At 46.7% G+C, this 27,662-nt stretch overlaps 2 protein-coding genes across 4 annotated transcripts in view; one reads left to right on the forward strand and one right to left on the reverse strand.

Annotated features, from left to right (window-relative positions):
• COL4A2 (collagen type IV alpha 2 chain) overlaps positions 1-21,992 on the reverse strand; it is a 145,295-nt gene extending 123,303 nt beyond the window's left edge. The window contains exons 1-3 of one of the 2 annotated variants that reach the window (XM_052773592.1): positions 21,977-21,992; positions 21,447-21,553; positions 21,248-21,308 (exon numbers count right to left, since the gene is read on the reverse strand). In XM_052773592.1, the coding sequence (XP_052629552.1) occupies positions 21,248-21,308; positions 21,447-21,493 (108 nt within the window). In that variant the 5' untranslated portion in view covers positions 21,494-21,553; positions 21,977-21,992. Of the gene's footprint in view, positions 1-21,247; positions 21,309-21,446; positions 21,554-21,842; positions 21,917-21,976 lie in introns of those variants that run through there. The other variant, XM_052773593.1, reaches the window with a different exon arrangement.
• COL4A1 (collagen type IV alpha 1 chain) overlaps positions 21,486-27,662 on the forward strand; it is a 127,773-nt gene continuing 121,596 nt past the window's right edge. Inside the window, exon 1 of one of the 2 annotated variants that reach the window (XM_052773594.1) lies at positions 21,486-21,578. In XM_052773594.1, the coding sequence (XP_052629554.1) occupies positions 21,486-21,578 (93 nt within the window). Of the gene's footprint in view, positions 21,579-22,023; positions 22,318-27,662 lie in introns of those variants that run through there. The other variant, XM_052773595.1, reaches the window with a different exon arrangement.

Consider the following 27,662-nt stretch of genomic DNA (forward strand, 5'->3'; position numbering starts at 1 on the left):
AGCTAAATATCTTCTTTGAAAGTGCAGCATATTCTAAAATTAGAAAAACAAAGACTGCAGAAAGGTTTCTGGGACTTAGTTTTCTAATTAAATAATGGGAAGAATGGTTCCCTCCATCCTTCCTATTCTCCTACATGTCTAACTGTCAGCAGGTAGATGGAAAGAGTTGTAGTTAAGAAACAGGGAGCTGAATTGCATCCAAGTTAAAAAAATAGAAAGAGGAGCTACTGAACAGAAAGAAACTGAACCTCAGCGTTAAAGTAGTATTGCATAGGGGGGTTCCCAGACTTGGTTAAATGATGGCAACAACTCTTGCCTTCACAAGTAGGTGTATCTATTCTTTGAATTCACAAACAAATTTGAATTCACAAATTCAAACCTGTACAATCACTTCTTTCATCCTCCTGTTATATACACTTGCCCCCATAACACCCTAGCTCCGGAATCCTCAGCTGGAGCTGCAGATATCCTGTGGGCTTCTCTGCAGCATGTCCGTGCCGGGGGGCAGCAGCAGAAATGGGTACTTTTGATTTTGCCTGCCTGCAGGCAGCGACTCAAGTGAGCAGAGCTGGAAGCTGCCATCTCTGGCCAGCACACGCGTACCGCTTTCAAGCAGTGTGCCTATATGGCTATTTCATAAAATAAATAGTCTGGGAATCACACAGGAGAGTGCAGTAGAAAGAAAATGGAAGTTATGTTCATTTGGACTGAAAAACAACAGTCACAAACATTTGGCTCCTTAATGGAGCCCAAGTCACGAAGCAGAGGTCAAACCAGCCTGTCTGCAGGTTGACCTTTTGGTATTAGATCTGGAGTCCAACACTTGTGTTGGCCCATGAAGGGAAAATATTCATCAGTGCTATTCCTGAGACCTGTGTGTGGGAAGACCACAACGATAAAGCAGATAATTTAGAATATTCATGCTATATAACCACCATAAAGATGAGGTAGTTACAATAGCAAGACTGCGTTGGAGCAAAAAATGCGATGACTTGCAGAAAGAAGAATTAGGAAACCTAAAATCTCAAGGAACACATCCAAAAAAAAGAAATATCATTTGACTGCTACTCTGAATCTTCTGACTGCACTAAAAAAGTGTCACATAAGCTAACTCCTGTGCTGCTGCTTTTTCTTAAGCAGAAGTATGCAAAGTAGCTTTAAACTTATCTCTTATCTCTATGCTTGCTGTATATGGAATTTTCCAGAGGAATTTGTCTAACAGATGTTTTTAACTAGAGTTGGTTAAAAGCATGATGAAGCCCCAGCAGGGAAAATAAATAACAGTGTTGTGACACTAGGAACCCGGTTGTCATTGTTAGCGATGAAGAAAGATAACTGCCTGCCCTGAGCAGGAGTGTTCTGGTGGTCTCAGTAAAATCTAAGATGGAGGAAAACAAGCTGGACCAAGTTCAGGGAAGTGTGAGTATTGTGTCATATACCTTCAAATTGTAAAAAGCCTTGATCAGTTATTCACCAGTCTTCAATATCAGATTTTAGGAGCACTTGCTATGTATCTGGAAAATAAAATATCTGGAAAAAGAAATTGCCTCATCCAACTGGAAACTGAGAATGAAAGGCTGGGGTCCTCGGACCTTTAAGATGGAAAGTACTTACCCTACAGAGGAGGAGTTCTTAATTAAACTACTGAAGATAGTCACAGGGGACGCAGAGAGGCAGGGAGGGAGAAGGAACTGGGCTCTCTGCACATTTCATGCTACCCGTTCAGCTTGTTTCTCCCAGGCTGAGGAAGGAAAATGCCTAGAGGAAAAAATGGGGAGGAAATCCTACAGGGAATTTTGTCAAGATTTCCTTCTCTCAGTTTTCTCATGGAAGAAGGTGACCTGAACTCTTCAAGATAAAATAAATGCTCCATGGAGCCTCATATGAATCCTTGTCAAAAAAACTTGCTCTTCTACATGCAATGCTCTTTAAAAAGTTCCTACAGAACAATTTAATATAATTAGTTCCATCCAATCTGCACAACTCCACCACTAATGTGCTGCTTTTGCCATACCAGAAGCAAAATTGAGCATGACCGAACTCTTTTCCTGCAATGTCATGTTGCTATACAAATACTAACTGGCTTCAGGCTACAACACTGTGCTGCCCTTTGAGTCCAGGTTAGCCTGTGCAGGGTGGCTGCATTCTCGGGCCTCTTTGGAGAGGCAATGAATGGACACTGTGGGTGGTGGGTTCCCACAGTGCTAATGGTCACAGAAAAAAATGAAGCAAGACAGAGGGCAGGGGAGGAGGAAAAAGAAAGTAGGACCAAGAAGTGGAAATGTATTATATGCCCACAAAGCTCAAAGGGAAAGAATAAACAAAGCACTATTATTCCTTCTGTTGCTGCTTCTTTTATAATTCATTTTCTCAGTGGTTTTTTTAAACTAGATTTCTTTCATCTTCCTGTCTCCTGATCTTCCTTTAGCAAAAAAATACCATGTTGAGATGCACTCGGGCTTAAAAACGATTAAAAGAACCACACTGTCCTCATCCTCCCAAGCGTCCCTTTGTGCAGAGGCACGTCCCTGCTTCCCCGCTGACTGCGGACCGGGGTGCTGAGCCCGGTAGCGAACGCGCGGCACGGCGCACTTCACTTCGGCAGGCGCGCTCCCTCCTCCGCCTGGCCCCGGATCACCGCAGCGTGCGCAGCAGGGACGTCGCACGTCCCTCGGGGAACCCCCAGCTCCCCGTCCCCGTCCCCGGGCGAGGGCTGAGCCGAAGCCGGCTCAGGAGAGGCTGCGGCAGACGCCGAGAGCTGCTGGCAGCCAGCAGCAGCCTCCCCCGGCGGGCAGCTCGCCCCGGAGATGCATCTGAGAAGGCAGAAGATGTGTCTTGTTACAGGCGTGTGACTGCCACGGAACACAGCTAAGCTGTGCCCTGCGGGTTCATTACCAGCCAAAGCCTCACGGCGATAAATAAAAATGCCTGGGGCTCTAACGTCCTTGGAAGCCAAGGCCTGAGTCCATGTTAACATGCAAAAGCCAGCAGTGTGTTCTAAACGACACGGGGCTATGGATACCTGAAGATCAGGTGCGCTGCTGAGACGCCTCGGAAGGGCCTGTTGGACACTCATGGCTGCCTGTGCAACCAGGGAAGAGACACGGACATCTCCAGAGGACAACCAGGTCCAGCAGTCGTCCCTCTCTAGACACCCGCCATGCAACAGGCTCAGCGGTGCCCGGTGGTACCTCCTCCCCGGTGGTACCTCCTCTGCGGTGGTACCTCCTCCGCGGTGGTACCTCCACTCCAGTGGTACCTCCTCCCCGGTGGTACCTCTTCCGCGGTGGTACCTCCACTCCAGTGGTACCTCCTCCACGGTGGTACCTCTTCCGCGGTGGTACCTCCACTCCAGTGGTACCTCCTCCACGGTGGTACCTCCTCCCTGGTGGTACCTCCACCCCGGTGGTACCTCCTCCACGGTGGTACCTCCTCCCTGGTGGTACCTCCACCCCGGTGGTACCTCCTCCGTGGTGGTACCTCCTCCCCGGTGGTACCTCCTCTGCAGCAGCCAGCCCAGACCTACTGCAGAGCCGTTCCATGGCTAACACTGGGTGAGGGGAAGCCAAGCCTTTCGAAAAGCTGACTTCTCTGAAGTTGGACCTTACTTTGACTATTTTGAAGGGGAAAACCTTGTATTAAGGAGTTTATCAGGTCGACAATTTACATCAGCAAATAGGCGACAAGATTTTCAGGTATAGAGTTTGCTTTTTCCTGGCAATGCGGAGAAATTCTTGGATTAGCAGCCAGCAAAAGGAGTGATGGATGTATGGCATGCATTCAGAAGCATGAAAAGAAATGCAAGGAGTTAGAAATGCATGCCTGATAACGTCTCAACTTAGTTGAGAAGATACTTTTACTGTCCTAAGTATGGAATTCTATAACAGAGTTTCCAGGAGATCCTATTATTATATCATAACCATTGAATTTACAGTACTTGAGGGAAGGCTTCCTTCTGTTTCTTGGGACACCTCCCAGGAGAATCTGGCACTGGAATGCTTGACTCAGTAAATACTTATTTTTGGTAGTATAACCGTCTTTCCAGCAAATGTGTGACCCTTGGTTACTTTTGCAAAAGAAATCTGGAATTATCTATCTGCATGGTATTCTTTAATAGGCTGAAAAAAAATTACTTTCCCTAAAAGGAGACTTTGAAAGATACTAAATTTTGTGAGTTAGTAGAGTGCAATTAAAAGAAATTCACAGAGGGGATCACTTTCCACCTCGGATGAATGACATATATTATATAAGCATGTACAGATAGGGAAAACTTACAGCTTGATTAACCCACTAACTTTGTCCTAGGCAAGATAACCCTTCAGAAAATACCTTTTTTATACAGAAAGTATGACCTCAGCCAAAAGGTAGACCCTTATGAATAGGTTTTAAATAGTCAGTAAAGGCAAAACACGTTCCAATACATGCTAAAATAACCATACCCAGAGAAGAAAATACTTGGTTGCATGATATAAGGCGGAAGCCATCAAACAAACTCTTGATTTTTAAAACTGTAAACTCATAAGAGGAAAGAGCCCTCAAACCAATTGTGTCCAGAGAGATGGACTTTACAACATAATACCTGCCAGTGAATGGTAACAGTAATTTCAACCTTTCAGTCCAAGAACAGCTGCACTTTCTAAGAACACTATGATTGTTTCTTTGCATTATTTTATCACAAACATCCTAGTTAGGTAACATACAATCTTCTCTTCCTATCCCCATTGTCATCCTTTATAAAATGTCTAACTGGAGAGAATTGTTTGTAAACAGTTGTAAACAATTCTCTTCTTCAATGGGATGACCTCTTCTCGTAGGTATCAAGTATCACAGTTTGAGTTTCTCTCTTCATCCTGTGAAGCCCGTATTAGGAAACAACAAAGTAAACAATAGAAAGAAAAGAGAAAAAACCACCAAGCTCTAGACCAGCTTAACTTAAAGAACTTAACATAATCTTAAAGAAGTTAATTGAAATAGTGTGATAGCTTTTCTGATTAGTCTTAAGGAAATATTGCAGGCTTTTCAGAGTACAATGCACTCCGTCCCAAAAGCACATAAAATTTCAAATGAATCCGCATATAAAGAAAAGATGCTCCCTTACAGACCAAACCTTAATTTGTATTAGTAGCTCTTAACAGACCAATATCCAAACTTTTTATAATGTCAAAACTATAATGAAAATGTAACAAAAATAAAAAGAACTATCTGCCTCTGTTCCTGCATGGCTACTGCCTGCCTTTGCAGTGGTACTTCTAGTGCTGACCTGTGCTGGATGGAAAGAACTGCTGCTACCGGTGTAGAATGTATGTATACAGGAGTCTCTGTATAATCCCAGGAAGGGGAAAAAACCCTTTTATTTGTGAATGTGGATTAAATTCATACCTTCCACCATTGCAAATCTGACAATGATCATCATGGCTAGCTGAACTGGATTTAGATTCAAGATTTAGGATTTTGCCACTGTGCAGAGTAAAATTGCATTGACTGGTGAAATTTTAAACTTACAAATGTCAAGTTTTACTGCCCACAGTAACAGCGTCTTGGCCCTACTCCACATGCCAAATAAGACAATGAAGTTAACAACATCAGGGTAACGTTACATTTGTGGAAATAGGCCAGCTGATGAATGACACGTCTGAATTTCCTCACTTCCTTTCACAGAAGAACTTATTATTAAATGTAAAAACACAAGGGACCCAAGTGAAAATATGTAGGATTGTTGGTTAAATCATTTTAAATCACCACAGCTATCTTAAGAGAAAGAAAAGACAAGAGAATTAACTGGAATTCATCACACTGCAAGGAGTAGGCACACCAATCTCAAGTTACTATTTTCAGCGTAGTACACATAATAGGACAAGAGGGCAAAGGTAGAAATTAAAGAAAAACAAATTCCAGCCATCAGGAAGCATTTTTCACATGAGAATCATAAATGTTGGAACGCTCTATCAAGTAAGGTTAATGAGGCTAACAGCTAGAAGCCAAGGAACATAAAATTAGATGGCATCATGGGTGGATGACAAAAAAGGAAGCGATTTTGTAATTATCCTGAAGGCAAGAATGCTTCCAAGGCTCTTTGCATACCAACACTCATACAGGGCCACATTTGCCTTTCAGTTACCTCTGCAAAATCCGATAACCATCCCTAGCAGAATTACACAGCATCAGTGACAGGATAACCTGGCCCATGGGTTTTATGGAAGGCATGTAAAAAATGAGAAAGGAGGGGTTATTTTTCCTTAATTGGCTGTGATTTAAAAACTAGGTTCATTTTTCTGATTTGCTATACTTTGCAAAATTCTTATATTCACTTACAGTTTTATACAATTAAATAATACCTAAGAACTATGAGAAAATCTATTCTTGAAACTGTTCTCATGGAGTAACAAAGATAACAATTTCACTGCATCACTCTGACTTGATGCTGTGTGACATTCTGGTTATGAATCATGTAGGAAACTACCATCCAACAAAATCAACACAATGTATCTTAAATGGGTTTAAAACAGATATTTTGCTAAGTGTCAAATGAAATTTCAGTTAAAGAGATGGGGGTCGTTGGTGACACCCTATAATGATTGATTCTTCACCCAGTGCTATTTAGCAGTTGTATAAATTACATGGAAGAAAGTATAACATTTTCACTGACAAAGTTAACTGATGTCATGGAGATGGGGCACGATAAAATAAAGTAGAATCTAGATTAAATACTAAAATGGGAACAATGAAAATACATTTTAGCACTGTCCACTGTAAATTCTTATCCATAAACAAAGAAACTTGGGGCACACAGAGTAAGAGGGACTATTTTGGGAGTATCTGTTTCTCTGACAAGAGGCATAACAGGGTCTTGATAATCCATCAGTTCAACATGAAGTCCCAGTATCACACTTCAGTGAAAAGAGATAATACAACATTTGGCCATATAAACGGAGTAGTACTGAATAGAAATAAGGAGGTTATGCAATTTTCTTAGTTAAGACTAATGAAATGCTGGTCCAGTTGTGACTGGCAATTTCAAGTATGAATGGAAGAGGACTTGGAGAAAAGCCATAGGGAATTGTCAAAGACTCGAAAAAAATGCTTCTTTGGTGACAAATTGCAGGAGGCTAATCTATGTAGCTTCATAAGAAGAAAGTGAGATTAGCGGTTTAAAACAATTGTTTCACCAGATACCACTGTCATCAGCAATGGTGGCAGACATCATGGACACGCCATTCTCCCAGCTCCATGTCCAGCCTTGCAATGCTCCAAAATGGGTTACATTCTACAAGTCACACATATATATAAAAGTATCTATGTAATGAAACTAGTAATGCTGAGCTCTTTCATCTACCTTGCAAAGGTAAAACAAAAGCTCAGAGACAGATTTTAAAGCTAGATCAATGTGGTATAACATCTGTATTTGTTTATTGCAAGAGCAATCAACTACTGCAACAACTTAGCAAGGGCTGTGACAGACTCTCAGACATCAGAAAAACAAAAAATACAGATGGGATGTTTCTTTAAAACCAGCACTGCAATTCAAACATGAATTAAATTCAGGAAATTCTCACAGCCTACATTATAAATATTAGTCTTGTTTTATACATTCCATGTTTTTCTTTACACCAATATGCCACATGAATCAAACATACTCTATCAAACTGAATCTGTACTTTCAACTGATGATAGGCAAGGACTGCGGATGAGAGATGAAAGACGTAACAGTTTAGTGCTGTAAGTCTTACATAAGAAAGTGTAATGTGGTAGAGTGCCATACGACTGAAATGAATAAAATACCTGGCTGGCTGGTTGCATGATGATTATTTAAGTCAAACTCCAGACCTAACTTCACTGGTTGATAACAACTGTAGGTGATCAGTTTGGGGACATACTCTGACTCACTCTTCCAGGACCCTATTCTGAACTTCTGGCTCCTAGAAATTAAAAATTGAACCTGCTTATAGTAAAACATTTCTCAGCTCAGACAGAGAGATATGATACACAACTACAAAACCAGGAAAGCCAAAAGATGTATGTAATGTTAAGTCACTCATTATTACCTGAGGGAGGCTTGGAAAGCAGAACTTCAGTAACGATTAACATGAAACCCCACTGTTGGTACACACAGGCAGCCTTTCTATTAATTGTTACCCTGAACATTAAATTCAGTCAATTCTATTGTGTGCTGTTGCACCTCCCAGCAACCAACAGAAAAGGTCGAATGCTTACAGCCTGATCCAAAGTGTGCTCAAATCCATTGATTTAAAGGGGGTTTCTACAAATATGCTGCAATCTCACTTTAAAAACTGACTGAAAACATTAGACCATTTGATAGCACCATCTCAAATTAAAATTTTCTGTTGAAGACAACATGCTGTTCTGCTTAAAAGCTGGTGGCACGAAATGGCTCCCATAACACTGCAGTTAATCATTACAAAACAGTTAAGCCAGGAAAGTATTGTGTTCTTCAGCTTTTGTTATTTAGACTCAAAGCAATTGGTCACATGTCTGTAATAATTAGACAGAATCCATGCAATAATATACCAAGATCTCACACCGCTAAGTCTTGACAAAGCATGCTGAATATACTCTTTGGAAACATGTGACCTTTTGGGGCATGTCTAATGCAGCATGTAGTGATACAACACAGAGATTCAAAAAGCCAGTTTCAAATGACCCACCTTGGATACTGTATCTGGCCTGAATAGCCTGGGTTGCAGTGTATCTGTAAAATCTGCTAGAGGAATTAATTAGGAAAATTCTAGCTGCAGAAACACAGGGCTTTACCGAAAGTAACTTTTATCTTCGCGAGGCAGCCAGCTCAGTAACCTGTAGTGATGGAAATCAGCAGGCAATAGCATGCTACTCTGAGTGCAGAAGGATGTAGTTTTTCCCTGATATTTTCAAAGTTGAGAGGCATTACAGATAACGTAACACAACTGCGGCACGGATGCGTGTACTGAATGCCAAGGAGGAGAAATTGTTAACAGCCTGCTTGTACACCAACAGGGAGAATGAGTTCCCTCTCCCGCGTATGTTTGGCCGGGCAACGCGTGCCTTCTGCATCCCGTAGGTTGGGGCACGGCTCACCTGCACCACGGCTGCAGGAAGACCAATCCCATGGGGATGGACAGACCAACCCCACGGGGATGGACAGACCAACGCCATGGGGATGGACAGACCAACCCCACGGGGATGGATGGGCCGTGAGTCCTGACGTGCTCGCTCTCCCTAGTCAGTCACCTACGGCTCTCGCGGTGGGGTTATGTTTTAAGACAGTCTGCGTGGCTCTGCTGTTGCGGAGGCTGATGGGCGGTTTGGCACTCATGCTGGAAGGAGGAGAGCTCTGGGGGTCTACAGTGGCCAGCATTTCCAGGTCTCCCACAGGGTCGGTGGCGAGCTCTGTCCTGCAGCTGGACCCCTCAGGGAGCTGCTCTCTGCTTCTGCTTGTGAAATGCTGGAGCTTCCCCTTTCCTCAGGTCTCCAAGTTTTCTGGTATTTGTCTTGCTGCTTTTGGACATGCAGAGATTTTGGGAACGGATCATCAGATCAAAAGGTCAGGAGTCTTTCCTGCTTGTGCTCTGGAGCACAGTCTTTGTGTACATTGCTCATTTAAAAGACACAAGGGACAGCTGACGTTACTAACCAGACTCTCTGCAAAGGCTAACCAGACTATCTAGAATTACATTCAGCTCTGAAGCACCAGAAAAATGGAAATTTCTTCAAGCTATGGCAAAACTGAGTTGGTCTTTCATCCAAAAAAGAAAGAAAAAACCAAGCAACAACCTTGCACTTTCATTCTAATTCACCATTTTCCCACGTCCTTTTGTAGGAAAACAGTACTGCCTTTCGACAGTAGGCAAACTTGGAAGTAAGAAGATACAGTAGAAATTCTGAGACTGAAGAGCAAGATTTCTGCAGCTGAAACAACTTCAGGGCAATCAGACCACAAAAAGACAACAGAATGGTCTCAGGCCTGGCTTCTAGCTACTGAGGAACAGGACTTTCCTCAAGAAAAAGAGTAAATTTATGTTTACAGAAAAGCTGCAAAGAGTGGGGGGATCTGGGGATGAGAGCTGAATAGTCTTAGGACAGTCCCTGTCCCTCTTCAAATAAAAAAAAAAAATAAATCCTGTTTCTTCTGTATGCACCTGGATGGGTTTGGGGAGTTGACATTACTGCATAGATGAACAGATTAGCAGGGGGGTTGCCCATTATCTGCATGCAGCACTGTAATCTCTCTACAGACTGTCTGCAGGGTAAGTAGTGAAACTACTCGGCATGTGCATTTTCATATTCCTTTATCTCCTGAGAAGGATGAGCTTTAATCCCCCCAAATTAATTATGCTATTCTATGAAGTTATGTGTCCTTGTCTTAATGGAACAATTTTTTAAAAGCCTAATGAAAGATCGGTAGCCTCAAGGCAAAGAGTACACGGCTGGGGTGGATCTCAGTCTACCTCTCATTCATAACGGATGATGGCTGTACTTCAGTTCCTCTCTCCTTGTTTACACATGTTACTGGCTTTATGGAAGACAGTGAATGATACATGACTAACATGGAAATCACATTAAATGAAAATTAAATACCTTGAAGAAGTAGTAAAAATTACATCATCCCTAATTTGAGATGGTGTACTTCCAATGAAGCAGCTGACAAGCCTGGAGTCCACCTCATGGAAACTGGATTCTATACACAAAGGGCTCCCAACATGCCAGTACGATGTTTCTGACTGCCTGTGATTTGGTCATAGTAACTGCTGTATGTTTTTGCTTGGGAAAAAAACAACAGACCAGTTGGTTCAAAGCATGAAGCCCTGCATACCTATTAAGCAGCGCAGGATCATGCAAGCACATTGCTGTAGGGCTCACAGGGATTCCTTACTCAGAACAATTCAAGACTACAGCCCCAATCTTCAAAGTGATTTATGATCCAGCCTCAAGCTACCTTACTAATCACCTATGTGCTCAATGGTGACCCGATGCAGTACTGTGCCTCTAAGGACGATACGAGCCTCAAGCAAGAGTTGTGAAAGCAGAGGTAACATTTTCTTGAAGTTCTCTAACATCTTAGACTATAGAACATACCTTATCAAGAATTGCTACTATCTTACCCCTTGAAGGCACAAACAGGATTATTATGAACCAGTAACAACAAAGAGAGTTTAGTTCCCCCTCTTACATGGAAAAATAATCAGATCCACATTGGTCAGAGCATGCATTGGATGGATGGTATAAGATGTTTGGCTCTCATTTTGATGGCATAAATTTATAAAAGGAAATCAACGTTAAAGAGAAAGATAATTTTTTCCCGATTGTTCCCCAGTCCATTGGCCATAGAAGTTTATTTAAATAATCACTCTGTGGAAGGGATTCAGGCATAGATAGTTTGATGTGTGGAAATAGTACCATATTTCACTCTCTTTGAGTCTAATGAAGTCTATTTACTCAGAGGAAAGGGGTACTGATCCTGTTAGTCACTGGGTCACTGAAAGGATGGAGTCCCAACAAGTCCTCTCCTTATTCGCTAAGACTGGGGCAAAAGCTAAGCAGACTATCTTATAGAAGACTTTTTGTTTTTTTTAAGGCAGTATTAATAGCTTCATAGATAAGGCAGCAAGGCTGTGATCTGCCAAACAAATCAAAGCTATTGCCATAGGCAAGGACTGGAATAGAAAAGTAAGAAAGAAATCTAGACTGGAAGCTGACATTGTGTGACTGACAACTGGATAAACCCCAGTTCCCATCAAATGAGGACAATTAAAACCCCTACCTTCTACTACTCACCCGTCCTTGACTTTATTCTAAAACCAGAAGGTAAAAGAGCACATTTTTGCCATTGCCCTCATCTGACCACTTCATATAGATGGAAAACCTGTTGGGAGAGGGAGGCAGTTGCAGGAGATGAACTGCAGTGTTCATACTCTCCAAGAACAGATCAAAGCACAGTTGGGGAGTGCAGCATAAGCCACCAGAAAACGAGCATGTAGCCAAGTGCTACACACTCTAGTCACTGTCCTTTCCTTGGGAAGGACTATTTTTCCTAACACTTAGGCATGACAAAGAGGACTAGTAAATGTTTTTTTGACGCCTCTGCTTTTGCAATTTGGCTTGTGACCTGTTGCTATTTACATGTATTTACATGCTTATTTTTGTCCTTAATTTTACTTACTTGATGTAGGTATCAACAAATAGGGCACGATAACGCCATGGAACATCACATAAAGCTTACAACAAAACTATCAGTAGGGGTTTTGGTTTTCCTTGGCATAAATTTCCTATTCGAGTGGGTGACATGGCAATACTGTTGCAAAGCAAGGTGGAAGTATTCAGAATGCTAACCGATATTTTCTGAACCTGATTGTAAAACAGCTCGCTGCTTCTATTTCAGCCCTACTCGCGTAAAACTACCCAATACCCTGACGCATGTCAGAAATGAGAGTGGGTCCTGATTTCTAGCCAGTTAATGTCACAGTCTGAGGCACCATGTCTCCATTAATGTATTAAGTAGCCCCATACTCCACAGCTTGACCATCTCTACCATTTAGGTGTCAGAAAGGATCTGTGCACGCCTGTTGCTTGGGCTGGGAAGCTTTCTCTTGCTTTGCTTCAGCAAAGACATTTTTGGGCATGGTGCAGGAGTCAGCATAATGCAGGGACCACAGGCAGTCTCTAAGGGGCCACCCTGTTTTGGAAACTAAGGAGGCTACTTACCAAGGCTAATTACTGTTATGGACATGGACAGACTGTGCCAATTGACCACAAGGGCAGAGGATACACCTGGGACCCTGCGGTTTACTGTCAGGGACACAGCCAGGGAGGAAGCAGCCCATGGCCTTTAGCGAGTTAAGAGGTAACAGATGTGGTGGCTACCTCGTAGGCATCTACAGAGGACAGAAGATCTGGGCAACTTTATACCTACTCCTTTACACCTGCTCTTACCACACACCTGCAAAGCACCTGGGGAAAACCCAGCTTCAGCCCCACACCGCAAGGGAAATGCTTAAATTTCCCCGTTCACTTCCTTCTTCCAGCCAGTGTCACTTAAGATTTTCCAAGTGTCACGCAGAGACGTTTGGGCCATTTCCAGCAGACTGTTTCTCTGGCTGCTGGCTCGGGGAGATATGCAGGCTTCCCATGCTCCGTGGCCCCAGCGGCTATTCCCAGCCCTGCGCGGGAGCGGCATTCCTTTCTGCCCACTCCCTTTGCCGCAGCTCAGCCCAGGACAGGCCGGCAGCCCTGGTCAGCAGCTCTCCTCTCCTCCCGCAGTTGCTCCCCGGGGTCTCCGCACACGTGTTCGGGTGCCGTGAGACTCGGACCAGGTGGCTGGACATCAGCTACGCGGGGTCAGCGAGGCTGCAGCTCCAATGTAAAAATGCCTTTCCTCATCTGCTTGCAGCACGCCCGGGGACTGCACGGGCAGAGCAGCAGGAGCCAACGCTGTGCCGAAAAGCGAGGCACACATGAGCGCGACGGGGAAAGCCTGCTAAGCTTTCCCAGTTTCCCGCCTCTACCTTAAGAAACGATTCTGCTCCCCACGGCTGCAAGGCGCAACAAGTGTGGGCAGGACCTGACGATGGAGACTCCCGCGGTACAGGCAGCGAATCGCCGATTTGTACAGATGCTTTTTTTATTTCTTAGTTTTCTTTTTTTTTTTTAACCCTGATGTTTGTTTCCAAGCCCGCATTTCCACAGGAGGCCAGGGTGTGCAGCGAGGGGGTCAGCCTCCTGCCGAGCCAGGAGCTGCAGCCCCCGGGGACGGGCAGAAGGGCAGCGGCACCGCTCTGCCTGCCGCACCGGGCACCGACGGCTGGTACGCGAGCTCCGGGAGCCGCGTCGGATGTGAACGCTCACCAGCTCAGAGCTGCGCTTTGGGACAAGGCTTAAACCTGGGGCGGTTAGTTGTTTTCTAATGACAGAAACAAAAAGAAGAAACGAAAACAAGAACAAAAAAAACCCCATTTGCAGAACAGGACAAATGGAAGGGTTTGTGCTGTATCCAAAATATTTCACTTATCCTGACATCCTTTTTTTGTATACAGCCCGATTATACAGCCGGAAGGTAATTTTGACCAGCAAAGACCTTTTAAAAGCCTGGTGAAATATAAAGGAAAAGTATAGTTGGAATAAAGAATTTATTACTTGGCTCCATCAATCAATGGTGAGAGGAGGTGTGGGCACAATCTGCAGCTAAGACCTGCCAAAAGTAAGCCAAGCCCTATTTATCTGAATCATCTTTCCTTGCTGACTTCAGAAAGCTACTTCAAAATAAAGGTTGGGATCACTTACGAATAAATAGGACGCCTGAAATATCCCAGTAAGCATACATCCTTGGTAACCGATACGATCTAAATGTTCTTCTGATCTCACAAGTCTAAAATAAAAATAGAACTCATTGGTAAATTTATGTTGAAAATCGGCGCTGTGTCTTGACAAAAAGTCCCTTTTCGAGGGACTCTGTCAGGAGAAGAAAAGCCAAATAGTGCCTTTCAATTCATACAGAAGGCTCCAGCCCATTTCGAAGCTCTGTCCCAGCCCTCCTAAAACATGCTAATTTCCCTCAAATTTTCCACCGAATTTCAGGCTCGCACGTCTGCTTTGCCCCGCGCGCGTTTCCCGCCCGCCGGCCAGGCCGCACCGGGCCCCTCCGGCCGCCTCCGCCGCCGGCAGCGCCTCGGGCCCCGCTCCCCCGTCCCGTCCCGTCCCTCAGGGGAGCCCCGGGGCCGGCCACCCGGGCGCGGGGCCAGCTCCCGGCACAGCTGTGCAGCCTTCCCTCCCCGAGGGGTGCGAAACGAGCTCTGTGGGAAACAGGCCATGAGAAGTGGGGCTTCCCCCTCGGCCCGCCAGCGGCCTGGGGTCAGCCATGCCTGTGCCCGGCCACGGGCCGCCCTGACCTCCGCTCGTGGGCCGGCGTCCCAGCCCAGCCTCAGCCCGTCCCCGTCCCAGCCCTCCGAGGCCGTGTCGGACCCCGGTGACCGCCCCCGGACCCGCTGGGCGCTGCAGGGACGTGCCAGGAGGGCGAGGGTCCCGCAGGCCTCCTCACGCCAGCCTCCATCTCCCGCCTCCCCGCAGCAGCGCCCTGCGCCGCCGCTGAGGGAACCGCGTCCGCCGCTCCCAGCACGCCCGAACGCGAAGGCAGAAACCGAAACACGTGCGCTCGGAAAACGCAGCAGCCTGGCGGAACACCGCTCGCTGTTGCAGAGGGGAAACCGCGCTGCAAAAACGCAATTCAGCGTTTGAATTGAGCCAACGCCAAGTTTGCTCATTGACTTCTCCGCGGGAGCTTTTCCCTTGCCACACATCGTTTCTAGGGTCTAAAAACAAGGAGCTACCCTCGCACAGTCGTGATTCACACCGGCACCTTCAGCGCCCAAATGGACAAAAAAGGGCACGCAAAAATCAGCAACGTAGGTCCTTAGTCACTCAGAAGTATTTGCATGATAAAAATCACATACTTCACTGTGAGCTGAGTCAACTGCTGCTGTCAACTAGCTGCTGCCATGTTAAAGAAAATAACTGTTGATAAACATCAGGAAACACTGCAAATTTCACCATGCTTTTTGCTCCTTAGGAGGTACTGCGAATAGTGCAAGGCATTAGCTTCCTAAGGGAGAAGGGGTTAGAGAAGATAAGCTGCCTTCTTTGGCAAGCAAAGACATCGTAACTGTAAGCTACTAAATTAACTTTCAACTCTCCCAAGAGCTTGCATCGGTATAACACAATATGGAGAATGTTCCACTCCTTGACCAATTTTTGGCTTGGAAAAACAAAAGCAAAGAACTAATAATGAACAGTCTGGTCTCAAACAAGAACTTCATTACTGCAAAAAGAAAAAAAGATCCACTAATACAAACTGCGCTCTGAACTACTGACTTAAAATATTTATAACAAATGTGTTTGCTTATAGTATAACTGAATAAGCCACAATGCAGCTATACATTTTGGGTAAGGCAAATCTGTTGGGACTTATAAATCTTTTTTTTTTTTTTTTTTTCCTCCACAAAATTTAAAAAATACATGGTAGGTTTAGTACCATAATGCATAAAGACTTCCTGTGGTGCAATTACTACACAATAAAACCCAGATGTGCTACTTTAAAAGCTCAAAGAAAACCGACGCTGGGTTTTTGAAACTGCTTCAGCTACTTTCAGAGTAAGGTGACAAAAATAACAAGATCATTCCATTAAATGATAGTTTACATTGTCAGGGTTCTTGTCTCTCAGTATCAACATTTTAACCTCTGCGAAATACAGGAAGCTGACAGAACTCTGTCTTTTCTCCTACCAAATGCAGCATGACTATATGATATGCCATTTAATAACTCTAAAAAATAGAATTACTTCAAATATATTATTGCAGACATTCATTGAGCATGCTTCTGATCTACTCACAAGAAAAACTGAGTACAGAATCTATGCGTGGCTTTGCACTGAGAGATTAAAGAACACGGACACACGCGAGAACTTCCTCCTCCTCATTGCTAACTCCAGGGAGACACAATATATTGCTTTCGATGTAACCTGTCTTTAATCCTTGAATGAATAACTTGAAATAGTGTTAGGATATAACTGTATGCAAAGAATAGTCTCTCTAATTGAATCCATACAGACACAGCAGAAATGGCTTTTAAAGAAATCTTCCTAGGAAGAATGATTAATTAATAAGAAATTAGGATGAGCATTGGTTTCATAGGCATGGCAGCAAAAAAGAATTTCAAGGAAGAATTTGAGGAATAACAAGGGAAAGAGACATTTAAGGAAACTCTCTTACTGATGAGTGGAGCAGACAGCATACAAGAAAGGAAGGACTGGAAATACGGAATTTAAAGCCATGGACCATGCCTACATTTCCATGTACGCAACACTTGCAGCGAGTGTGTTAGTCTGACATCGTACAATGCCAACAGGTGAAATCCTGGCTCTGATAAAAGAAAACAACAAAAATCCCATTTGGGCAGCTGTCTCACTGCCCATCTACAGCATGATGCACACTGTGATCCTCATCATGGAAACACCACTGCCAGATCAAGGCACGGCTGTTGGTGTTGGTGAAAGTGAGGGGTTTTGCCTTATGTAGCTGCCTGGATGCTACCTCCTTCACTCAGGTCTTCTCATAGCTCTTTAACGGAGCTGCCCCTTCTTCACAGCTCCACGATTGAACGTAGAAAGAGTCCTCTCTGAACTACCCCATAATTCTTTCAGGGTTCCAAGAAATTTTGAATAGAGGGATCAGATATGCTGGGAGGCTCTCTGAACTACCCCATAATTCTTTCAGGGTTCAAAGAAATTTTGAATAGAGGGATCAGATATGCTGGGAGGCTCACCCAAATGCTGTATTTTTGCAAAATATCATTATACTCTCTGATTTTCTTACAGAACACCACTCTTACTCAAAGATGAGCCAAACTGTACACTTATTTAAACAGACATAAATAAGCCATGTCTGCCAGTATGGAAATGCCTCAAATGAAGTCGTTCTAAAATAGGATTGTGACTTTTCTTTTTGGGGGATCTTCTAGGCACAGCTATTTCTGAAGCAGTGCACGGGTAGGAAGTCTGGTATTTCGAGGAAGAGATGGATTCACTTTGCATGCACTAAGTAATGTGGCAGAAAAAATCGATACGTCAAATTGACGACTCATTCCCAGATCACCTGAGCAGTACGCATGCACTATTACATTTTGCACACTGAGATCCTAGTGCATGCATTCACAGTGGACATGCGCGGCAGGATGGGCCGAGTGATTACTCCACCCTGGCTTCTTTCAGCCTGGAAATCCTGGGTTAATGTAAAAAGTCCTCCTGTTTCAAACAGACAAAAGTTTCCAGGTGGAATAAAACAGGACGCATCTGGGAAAACCTGGATGTAAGATAGCCACAGAGCACTGACACATTTTAACCTAGCGCAATAACTTAGGCACCCATGTCAGCAATCTAATTTCACTATAAAGTTGACAGAAGTACATAGTACTGTTGGGTTTATCCTCTCTTTTTAAGGATTGTTGCTTCTCCCCCTTTGATGCCATTCCCCCTAATACATCCCCTTACAATGTCACAGAAGTCAGGAGAATTATATCTTATGCACTACTTTGACTCTATTTTCTTTCTATATATCTATGTATGTTCTCCTTTTTAAGTATCACTGTTGTTTTTGCAAATGTTATTCTAACTTATTCTCTCTAAATTTTCTTTCTTTTTCTGATAGTCATTCCCTTCTTTTCTGGGATTCCATTGCTCCCACCAGAATACAGCTTGGAAAAAAAAAAAAAAAAAAAGTAGTAATTTTCATTAGGGGCAGTTTATACTAAGTTACAAAACTACTTAGGAAGAAGTGTGCTTTGGGAAATACAAAAGAAAAAAAAAAAAATCAGCATTACCAGAATATAAATTCTCTCTGGGAAAAAAAAAAAATCCAAGACATATTTTGGATGCAATATATTTGCAGGTACAGAAAGGAGGAGAAGAAATCTGCAAACTTGGCTAACCTTTGGGTAGTTAACACAACTTAATTTTATTTAAGCCACACAAATTCTTAAATCTACAATTCAGAGTAGTTCGAAAGTTGAGGCCTTTAACATCACCAGCCAGAGTATGCCAAAGAGTGCTAAAGATAACTGGGGCTTGTTCTACTCCATTTGGCTGTCTCTCCTAGTATTTCCATTCAGGGACTCCTCTTCCTTAGTTCTCCCCAAGCCTGCAACTGGCATCCTCTTCTCTTGCCAGAGACGCCATTTCTTCTTCCCCAGCCCTCAGATATCCTAAACATCCTCCTTCTCTTTCTTCCTCTCATTTATTTCTCTGCTGAGAAACATCCGTCTCCCTAGCAGCTAGCAGCAGCCTGCCAGGCAAGACATCCAGTCAAATGCTCCAAGTTCCCCTCTTTCTCTCTCCCTCCTTCCTGGCTCTCTCCTTCATCTCATTCCAGTTTCTTCCCAGGTGCAATTTCACTCATTCAACAACACTTATCTCCAGCAGCTGTGACTCATTCACATATATATGGCTGTCAAACTCAGCAGCTCTGCTTGTCTCATTACAGGCAGAACCATGACTTTTAAGATCTGGTCCCACAGACTTCAATAATTCATAGCAGTTTTTTTTAATCCAAGCTAATAAAACACTTCATAACACTAGCACATTAATCTGTGCAACAAATACTAGCAGATTCAATGTGACAAACGGGATTACAATATCAAGAACACGACTGCCAGCAACCCACCTGCAATTACTCAGGTGCTGCTGCTTGCCACACACGCCTACTTTGTCACTTTGCAAAGACACTCGACAGAGCTGTCACCGCAAGGAGCAAGCCCACCTCTCCTGCCACTCTCAGCTGCCCACTCCCAGTCCTGTCCCAGCCCAAGTTTCTATGAATACAAGTGGTGATCTGATCCAGGCTAAAGTTAGCTCTCACCCCTCTTCTCCTTTGGGGTACTGATTAGTTTAAACAAGTAATTTTCCAATTCAGTTCACCACAGGCCTACGGAAAGACCTGTGTTGGCCAAGGGAAGGGAGTGGCATATGGGTAGAAAATGGAATAAATATTTTGCTGGCAATGCAGGTCTAATTTTTCATGGAAACGTGACCAAACTTCCTCACTCACATTCACTGGGATGTTTCATCTCCTACGCAGCCACCACCTTAGGAACTGTTAAATCAGGGAAATTAGACCTCCAAGCAGGCCAATTTACTCTGCCAAGATACTCTGGAAAAAACAGCATGTGGAGATTCAAGCAGCCATGACCAGACTGCATCCACTAACCACGGCAGCTCGAACACCTCTTCGGTATACCTCTATACTAACGCTGCAGCCTGCAGTCCACAAGCAAGAACATGAAGGAGAATGAATTAGCCCATGCTATAGCTAAAGCTCAGGTATCATGCTACGCACACTACAGCACAACTTCTTAAAAAGAAGAGTCATACCACAAATGCCGCCTTTTTATGTCAAGCGATCCCGGTGATTTCGTTACCGGGCCTAAAACGCTTGCGTTATCACCAGTTTGCTCTGGTTTCAATAGCGCGTGGTAATATTATCATCCATTTAGCGCTACTCAGCAGAATGATGTTTCTATCAAAAGACGGCAAAGAAAAGTAGCACGTGACACTCGAGGCCCTCGCTCACGTCCCTTCCCGTGGGGCTGTGGGTCCCCAGCCTGCCACCTCTCGCTCAGCTACGACGCGCGGAGACCAACCAGCCACGCAGACCGACGGGCAAGCTCTACGTCCCAACTGCAGCTTGAGTGCAGAATTACCATGTACCACACACAACACCTGCTGCAAAAGCCCCAGTATTTCCCATTCCTTAATATATTACGCCATCTCACCGCAAAGATGTAACCACATCAGATATCTCTAAGGAGCGTAAACTCATAAAAAAGTGGTGAAAGTTGCAGACAGTAGGATTAAAATGTAAGTAAGATAGCTTTTGAAAAAAAGTAATCAAGGCTCCACTTGCACCTGACCACAGAGCCTTACCCACACTGGGTGGCTGACAAATGCAGCCACAAGCCAAGTCTTAGCAGCCTTTCAGTCTGCTGTATTCAGGCCTGATCCAAAGCCTACTCGCATTACTGATGATCTTTCCGTTAAATTCACCAAGCTTTATAGCAGGCAAATGTTGCACTCCCACACACGTTACCTCTCACCTCTTTCACATCCTTGTGACCGTGACCCAAGAGTTTAGTAACTTGTTTACATCAACACCTCACACCTCAAGCGGATAGTCGGATAGTCACAACCACCTATACAGCACCTCACTCGCCCATTTTTGGATTTAACAATTTAATTTAAACAACAATTTGTTTATAAAAATGTCTCTGATTTGTAAAAATAAGCCATAGCTTCAACTTCTCAGTCCTCAGATGAGGTCAGTACTTAACTGAAGATATTTCAGCTGCACGTTAACTTCTCCAAAGTACTCCCTGACACCTGTAGCACTGCATTTTTTGTGCTTTTCTCAGGAAAATGAAGAAGAAGTTGTGGGGCTTGCTTCGCTATTGCTTTAACAAATTACCCAATGTGAGCAAAAGTAACAGTGGAATACTTCAACCTGACACCGAAGCCCCTACGCTTCTCTGCTAAACATCATTTTGTTGAAGGCAGCGATCTGTAAGGCTCGCAGAGATGATTTGTTGGTTGTTTCCTTTAACGGAATGATAGATAAGCCATCTAGCGAAGGAAAACGCAGTTCCTCGCTTTCTGGTACCAAGGAAACTGCTTTTTCTTCCTCCCTCTCCTCAGTAAAAGTCATAAGGCGTTCTACTTACAGCATCCACTTTGACGGCTGACAGCAGGACTTCCATCAGGATCAGCAGAAGCCCCAGATCCCTGCAGGGAAAAGGTGAATAAGCACGATTTCGTTTGGAGCCGGCACAAAACAAGCACGTGATAAACCGCTGCAGTTAAAGGTGACAATACGACTTTAAAAGAGCGATTTCCAAGAGCCCGCCGAGCGGAATTACTTACTGACAAATAAAAGTACGCGCTCTGGGAAGCTGCAGCGAGATGTCCATTTTCCCTCCTTCCCTGCCCGGGGGCTCGCCTCAGGGCTTCCTCCCGCCGGACGGCCGCCCCTGCAAGGCAGAGAAGCGCCCGCACGTAAGGCCGGTCCCCCCCCGGAGGGGCTCTCCGCGCTCGCCGACGCCGCGGCCGGGGCAAGGGAGCGGCCGGGCCGAGCCGAGCCGAGCCGGGGGGAGAGGGAGGAGGAGGAGGAGGAGGGGGGCGGGGGGCAGCGCAGCGTCCCGCCGGCGCGCAGCCAGCCGCGGGGGCGCGGACCGCGACGGGCCGGGCAGAGCCAGCGCCCAGCGCCCCCCGCCCCGGCCCCGGCCCCGGCCCCTTCCGCCGCCCGCGCCCGCTCCGCACCGTTGCGCGCCGCGCTGCCGTGCCCTCCCGGGCGGCAGCGACGGTGTGGGGCGAGGAAGCGGCGCGCCTCACCCCTCCGCCCGCCCCCCCCGCCCCGTCCCGTCCCGTCCCGCCGGCGGCGTCCCGCCACCCACCCGCGGCGGGGAGGAGGAGGAGGAGGAGGAGGAACTGCGGCCGGCGGGGAGCGGGCGAGGTTGCGCCCTCCCAGGGTCCCCGCCCGGGGGGAGGAGAGGGGGCTGCCGCCGCCCATCGGTTACGGCGCGGCGAGTCCCTCGCCCCCGAGGCATTGCAGGCGCCGCGGCCGCCACGGAGGGGAGAGGCGCGCATGTGGGGCCGGTCCCGCGGAGCCCCACGCTGAGCCGCCGGCGCCCCGCCGCCCAGGGACCGCGGGCGCGGTGCGGTGCGCGGCAGCATGCGGCTCTGGCTGGGCTTCGGGCTGCTGCTGAGCGCCGAGCTCAGCGCCGTCTCCGCCGCGGTGAGTACGCGGGGGGCGGCTCCCCCCCCCACCCCCACCCGGGACCCTCTCACGGGGAGGCGCGGGACGGGGGGGGCCGCGAAAGACGGGGTGGGTGGGGGGCGGCGGAGCGAGCCCCCATCCCCGCCGCCGGGCCCCGCCGGAGCGGCCAGCGGCCTCCGCTCTCGGAGGGGTGGAGCAGCCAGGTGGGCTCGGCGGGGATGCCCGGCTGCCGCGGGGCTGCGCCCGCTCGTCGGCCCTCCGCGGGCGCGGAGCGGAGCGGAGCAGGGCGGCCCGGCCTCCCCCCGGGCTGGCGGCGGGGGTCCGGGCTGGGGGGGGGGGGGAACGCCGCCCTCCGGCTCCCCCGCGGCTCGGCGAGGAGGGCGGCTGGCTGGGGAGGGGATATAGAGCGCGCACCCACCCGCGGCGTGAAAGCAGCAAGTTGTGTCTCCGCGGTAAGAAAAGAAAAAAAAAAAACCAACAAAAAACCACTCCACCAAAACCAAAAAGGTGAGCTTTTGGGGTGGGGGGTGGAAAGGAAAGGGGGGGGGGAAAGCGGTTGGTTGCTTGGACTGCAAGTGCCGTGCTCGCTGCCTTTGACCCCCGCGACGGGCAGGAGGCCGGAGACCAGGAAGGCTCCTGATGTTAATGGTTGAAGTTGAGTTTTTGGCACCTTTCCCGATGGAGCCAGATTCAGCCACAGACATTTAAAATCGAAAGTATGCAAGTAGTCTGAAAGTTTTGCTCAGGGAGCTAATTTTATCACTGAGATATTAGCTATCTGCTGTCCTTAAGTTAAAGGACTCTCTTTCCTGGCACTCCTGAAGTTTTTGTGCTGTTCCTTCTGTACCTCTGAGCAGAGGGCAGTTGACATAATAATTTGAAATAGGTCATCTTTTTGTGCCTCCTTTCTTTCTTGCGTTTGGTTAGGTTGATACTGTAGTGGTGAAATTCAGGGGTGCAGGAAACTCATCAGTAGGCATGGGCAGATGGATTTTTGTCGTGCTTCTTACTATAAATGTAAGAGCTTGTATTAGCATTTTAATCAGTAAAGGAGGTATGGGAAAGGGTTATTTTAAACTTTTTCTGCAGTTTCAGGTGAAATTAAGTTCTATAATGAATTGCGATTATCTCTGTGTGACCATGGGGATGGTATGTATGCCTTGAGTCAGCCAAAGCAAGAAATGCGCTGAACTCCTGACGTCTTACCTGTTGCTCCGAGGCTGATAGTATCAGGCTTACTGTGATTGCAGTAAATCACTCTGTGATGCACCTCTTAGGCGATTCACCCATCACTTGGCATTAAGCTCATTAAACTGTATTCCTTTCAGGATATAATTTATTTTAATTCATTAAAATCTTTTGAAGTAAATGATTCACTTTTGAGTTCTGAATTTGGTATTCCTAGAGGTATAAATATCTGTCTGTGAGATATGTTCCCATTTTGTGCCGTAAAGTGAAGTCATTGGGTAAACCATGACTGTCAATCAAAGATGGAAAACTACGTAGGGAAAAGGTGCTTATTTGAAGAAGATACAAACTTTAATATCAGTTGTACAATTTCAGGCCTTCTGTAGCAGCTCTGGAGAGGCTCTGTTTTAGAAGTGTCCTCTGTGTGCTGCATGAATTGTTTTATTAAAATCAAGATTCCTTAAAATGTAAGCTGGAGCTGTTAATTACATTATGAAGTTATCCCCATAGTTAACTGTTCTTTCTGTGCTGTGCTGACTGCAGATTTACAGTTCCTCATCAGCAACCACCAGGAAACACAAGTATGCTGTGGAAGTTGAGCTCCTTGCAGTTTTGTCGCCTTAGATAAACTTTCAGCCATACATGGGTGGCCTTTCAATCAATTCAGTTCTGTTGGCATTGTCCCCAGCTCCACGCTGTTGCCTGTCACTAGCAGCTACCCGAAAGGCGATGGAGACTGCTGTTGGCCGGCAGCATACCAGGCGTGGGTGGTGGTCGAGGGGCTTCTCTTTGGAGGTCCTTGAGCCAGGCTGATGCCTCTGAGGGATTGTGGCTGGGTGGCCTGTACCCCTGGGCAGGACCTCTTGCTTCTGCTTTTGGATTGCTGGCAGAGCTGGCCCAGCGCTCACGTTGTCCTCAGACGAACGCGTTCCCACTGTTTACATTTAAAGAGTAGTTGGGTTAGCAGAGGGCTGCGTGGTAGGTAACGTTGTATGCAGTAATGTTTGCGATAACCTGAATGGAGCAACTGCTTTTCTCCTGCAAAAAAGATGATGCTGGTTCTTTTCTGCCCCCAAATAGCTGGTATTAGCTAGATTTAAAAAAAAAAAAAAAAAAAAAAAGCCACAGTCTTGCCATGCTTTTAATTGCCCTCTGGCCTTCATCGCAGAATTGCTCAGGCTGGAAGGAACCTTGGAGATCGTCTGGTCCAACCCCCTGCTCAGAGCAGGGCCAGTTACAGCAGGCTGCTCAGGGCTGTGTCCAGCCGAGTTTTGAGGATCTCCGAGGATGGAGACTCCACAGCCTCTCTGGCCAACCTGTGCCAGTGCTCGGTCACCCTCACTGTAAAAATGTTTCTTCATTTGTGCATCATGGTTGTGCAGGAGTAACTAACTAAAGCTTGGGACTGTGCCTGTGAGTGCAAACGTACCAGAAGCAGCTCCTGCTATGTTGGTGGTGGTGATTCTGCAGTGCAACAGGGCTGGCAGAGTGAAAAACTGTTTTTATCACTGACGTCTCTGTGATTAAATACATACAAGGAGATTTGGAAGGACTGCTCTCACAGAGGCATTTGATGTAGCAGAGCCAGCCTTGAGCCAGCTACCGTCAGGATCACGTGCCTCAGCACAGAAGAGGGAGCTGCTCCGTCGCAGCTCCCACAGGTTGTAATGTGGCACTACAAAATGCATCCAGATGTGGCACTGGAAGCTCAGTGTTTTTTATGCCGACCAATTATAATTAAAATATTAATTATAGCTAATCTGGGCTTTTATACTGTTCTGCGTTCTTCTCAGGAGATTCATTTTCACATTATAAGGAGAGCAGAGCGGGAGAGAGGGCAGTAGATTAAGATGTTTCCAGGTCAGGCTGAGAGAGTGCTCCCACGAGACGGTTACAGGAGAAGCTTGTTTTGACGGATCTCTGCAGGGGCTCTCATTTCTGACACTCTTCAGGCTGCCATTTCCTTTGAAGAAAGCCCGTTTCCTAACATTAGTACTGCTTGGTTGAGAGATGACAATGCCATGGAAATCCCGGTTTCACGTTTCGGTACCTTGTCGATGCCGCTGCGTCGCTGGTCCTTGCGCTTTCTGCAATGGAGCAAGATCTTCTGGCTGCGCTTGAGCCCTGGGGCGAGTGGCCTTCAACACGAGTGGGCTGGCTGCCGTGTCGCGCTGCGGGAACGGAGGAGATGCCTTACCCGCTGCTGCTCGGCGGTGGGCTTAGCAGTCTCTCCGAGTTCCCAACCCGTCTCCCTTTCCACTTTTAGTGTTGGCGAAACGGGAGCCGGGCCAGAGCTGCGAGCAAGCTCTACCCGGCTACTAGGAGAAGGTGGGCCAAAGCAGTGATAAAAGCATGCATAATTTTTTCCACACGGGCAGCACTGATTCCCCCAGTGCTGTTTGAGCCGAGCGTGTGGAGGCAGCTGGGGATGCACTGGTGGGAGGCCAGGAGGTCCCTGTCCCCGTCTGGGAAGCGGTGCCCTGTCCGTGGCCGGACGGAGGCGGCTCTGCTCTGTCAGCCTCGTGCCTTCCTCGCATCACTCCTCCTATTTCTAAATTGCATTTGGGGCTGCAGTCTGACATGCGCAGTTCTAGGCTAAAAGCGAAAAAAACTAGTCCGAACGGTTTTTCTGTTCCTTTTTTTGTTAAAAACATGGTTTATTGAGGTGAAGAAGTACAAGGCAGATAAACCGAGAGCAGATAAAAGAAATGACATTGGCTTTTGGCGTGTGGCTGACGAGAAGTTGTATGACTGACAGCACTTCACTTGGGTGTGCTTTTACTAGTGAAATAAGGCTGGGTTGGGCACCTGCCTTCTGCAGCCATTCGCGTCTAGGGCTGCTGCTGTCTTCGACGTTGAGAGACCTGTCCCCTAAGGCCATTTGACATCCTTGTCCCTGCATGTCCTCGAGGACTTGTCAACACCAAAAGCATGTCTAACAAACCCTGGCGGGTTTTAGTTCGGGATGGAGATATGGTCACTTCAGTTCAGAAAATGTGTCCAGGAGGAGAGACCCAAATGTCCTCCAGTAAGTTAAGCACCTCTCGGGCTAGAAGGCTTCACAGGGAGATGGGAAACGGGGTTCAGTTCCCCCTGCCGGGCGATGGTGGGGCGCGGGAGGGTCCGAAGAAAAGTACGGCACTCCCTTTTCGTCCTGTTGGAGCGAGGTGGCCTGGCGGGAAGGGGTATGGGACCCGGAGGGAGCGCCGAGGGTGCACCTCAGAGGGCCACGGGGGTGTGGGTGGGAAGGTGGCCTCCCAGCCCAAGGCTAGGAGCGCTTGCCGGGGAATCGGCAGTCGTGGGTGCGTCCGTTCGCCCCCAGCAGTGGAGAGTCGTTTGGTCAATATACATATATGCAGAACAAAACGCGCGGGCGCTTGTAGGAGCGAGGGGGTGCGCCTGGTGACCCCTTGCTCCCAGGAGAACGTCTTTGTCCCTGCTGTCCTTCCTGCCCGCTTCCCCTCTCCCTCCAGCCACCTCTTCTGCAGCATCACGGCAGAGGGTGCCAGAGCCAGGAGAGAAGGGCAGGCTGTTTGGGGAACACGAAACCCGTTCGCTGCCAGCTGTGTTGGAGAGCGCGGTCCCCGAGCCGTCAGTCCTGACTCATCCCCGTGAGCTTCGTTCCTGGGGCTGGCTGTTGAGCGTCAGCACGCACAAATGCGTTCCTGGACCGTCATCCCAAGTAGCACCGTTTTCGCTTCTGAGCGTTTGTGTGTATCAAGTGCCTGCAGGAAGGACTACTGCAGTGTTTCATTGCAACTTGTCCGCTGGGCGTATATAATCCTGGGATATAACTAGGTTATATAATGCCTGAGGTTATGCTGGATGTATATACTGTCGGTTGCCTTGATCACGTAGAGAAATGTAGGATAGCTGCTGCAGGCAGCTAAGACAATTGTTTAAAAATGTCCGAAACCATCTCCAGGGATAGGCTTATGAATATTGTTCTTTTTATAGAACTAGACTAAACAAAGGAAGATTCAACAACCTCAACATGAGAATAAATTGACTTACTTCATCAGTGTTTAAAAGTTACATAGTGCTCCGTTCCCAGAGTTTCCGTTGACCTTCCCATCACAAAGGCCCTTAACACCTTGCAAAATTTGGGCAAAGGGAAGAATTTGGACATGGGCTATGGCCTGACTGGAAGAGCAACCTGCGCCTTTAGTGAGTAG

This window comes from Harpia harpyja, chromosome 22 (assembly GCF_026419915.1).
Source record: "Harpia harpyja isolate bHarHar1 chromosome 22, bHarHar1 primary haplotype, whole genome shotgun sequence".
NCBI classification, from domain to species: domain Eukaryota; kingdom Metazoa; phylum Chordata; class Aves; order Accipitriformes; family Accipitridae; genus Harpia; species Harpia harpyja.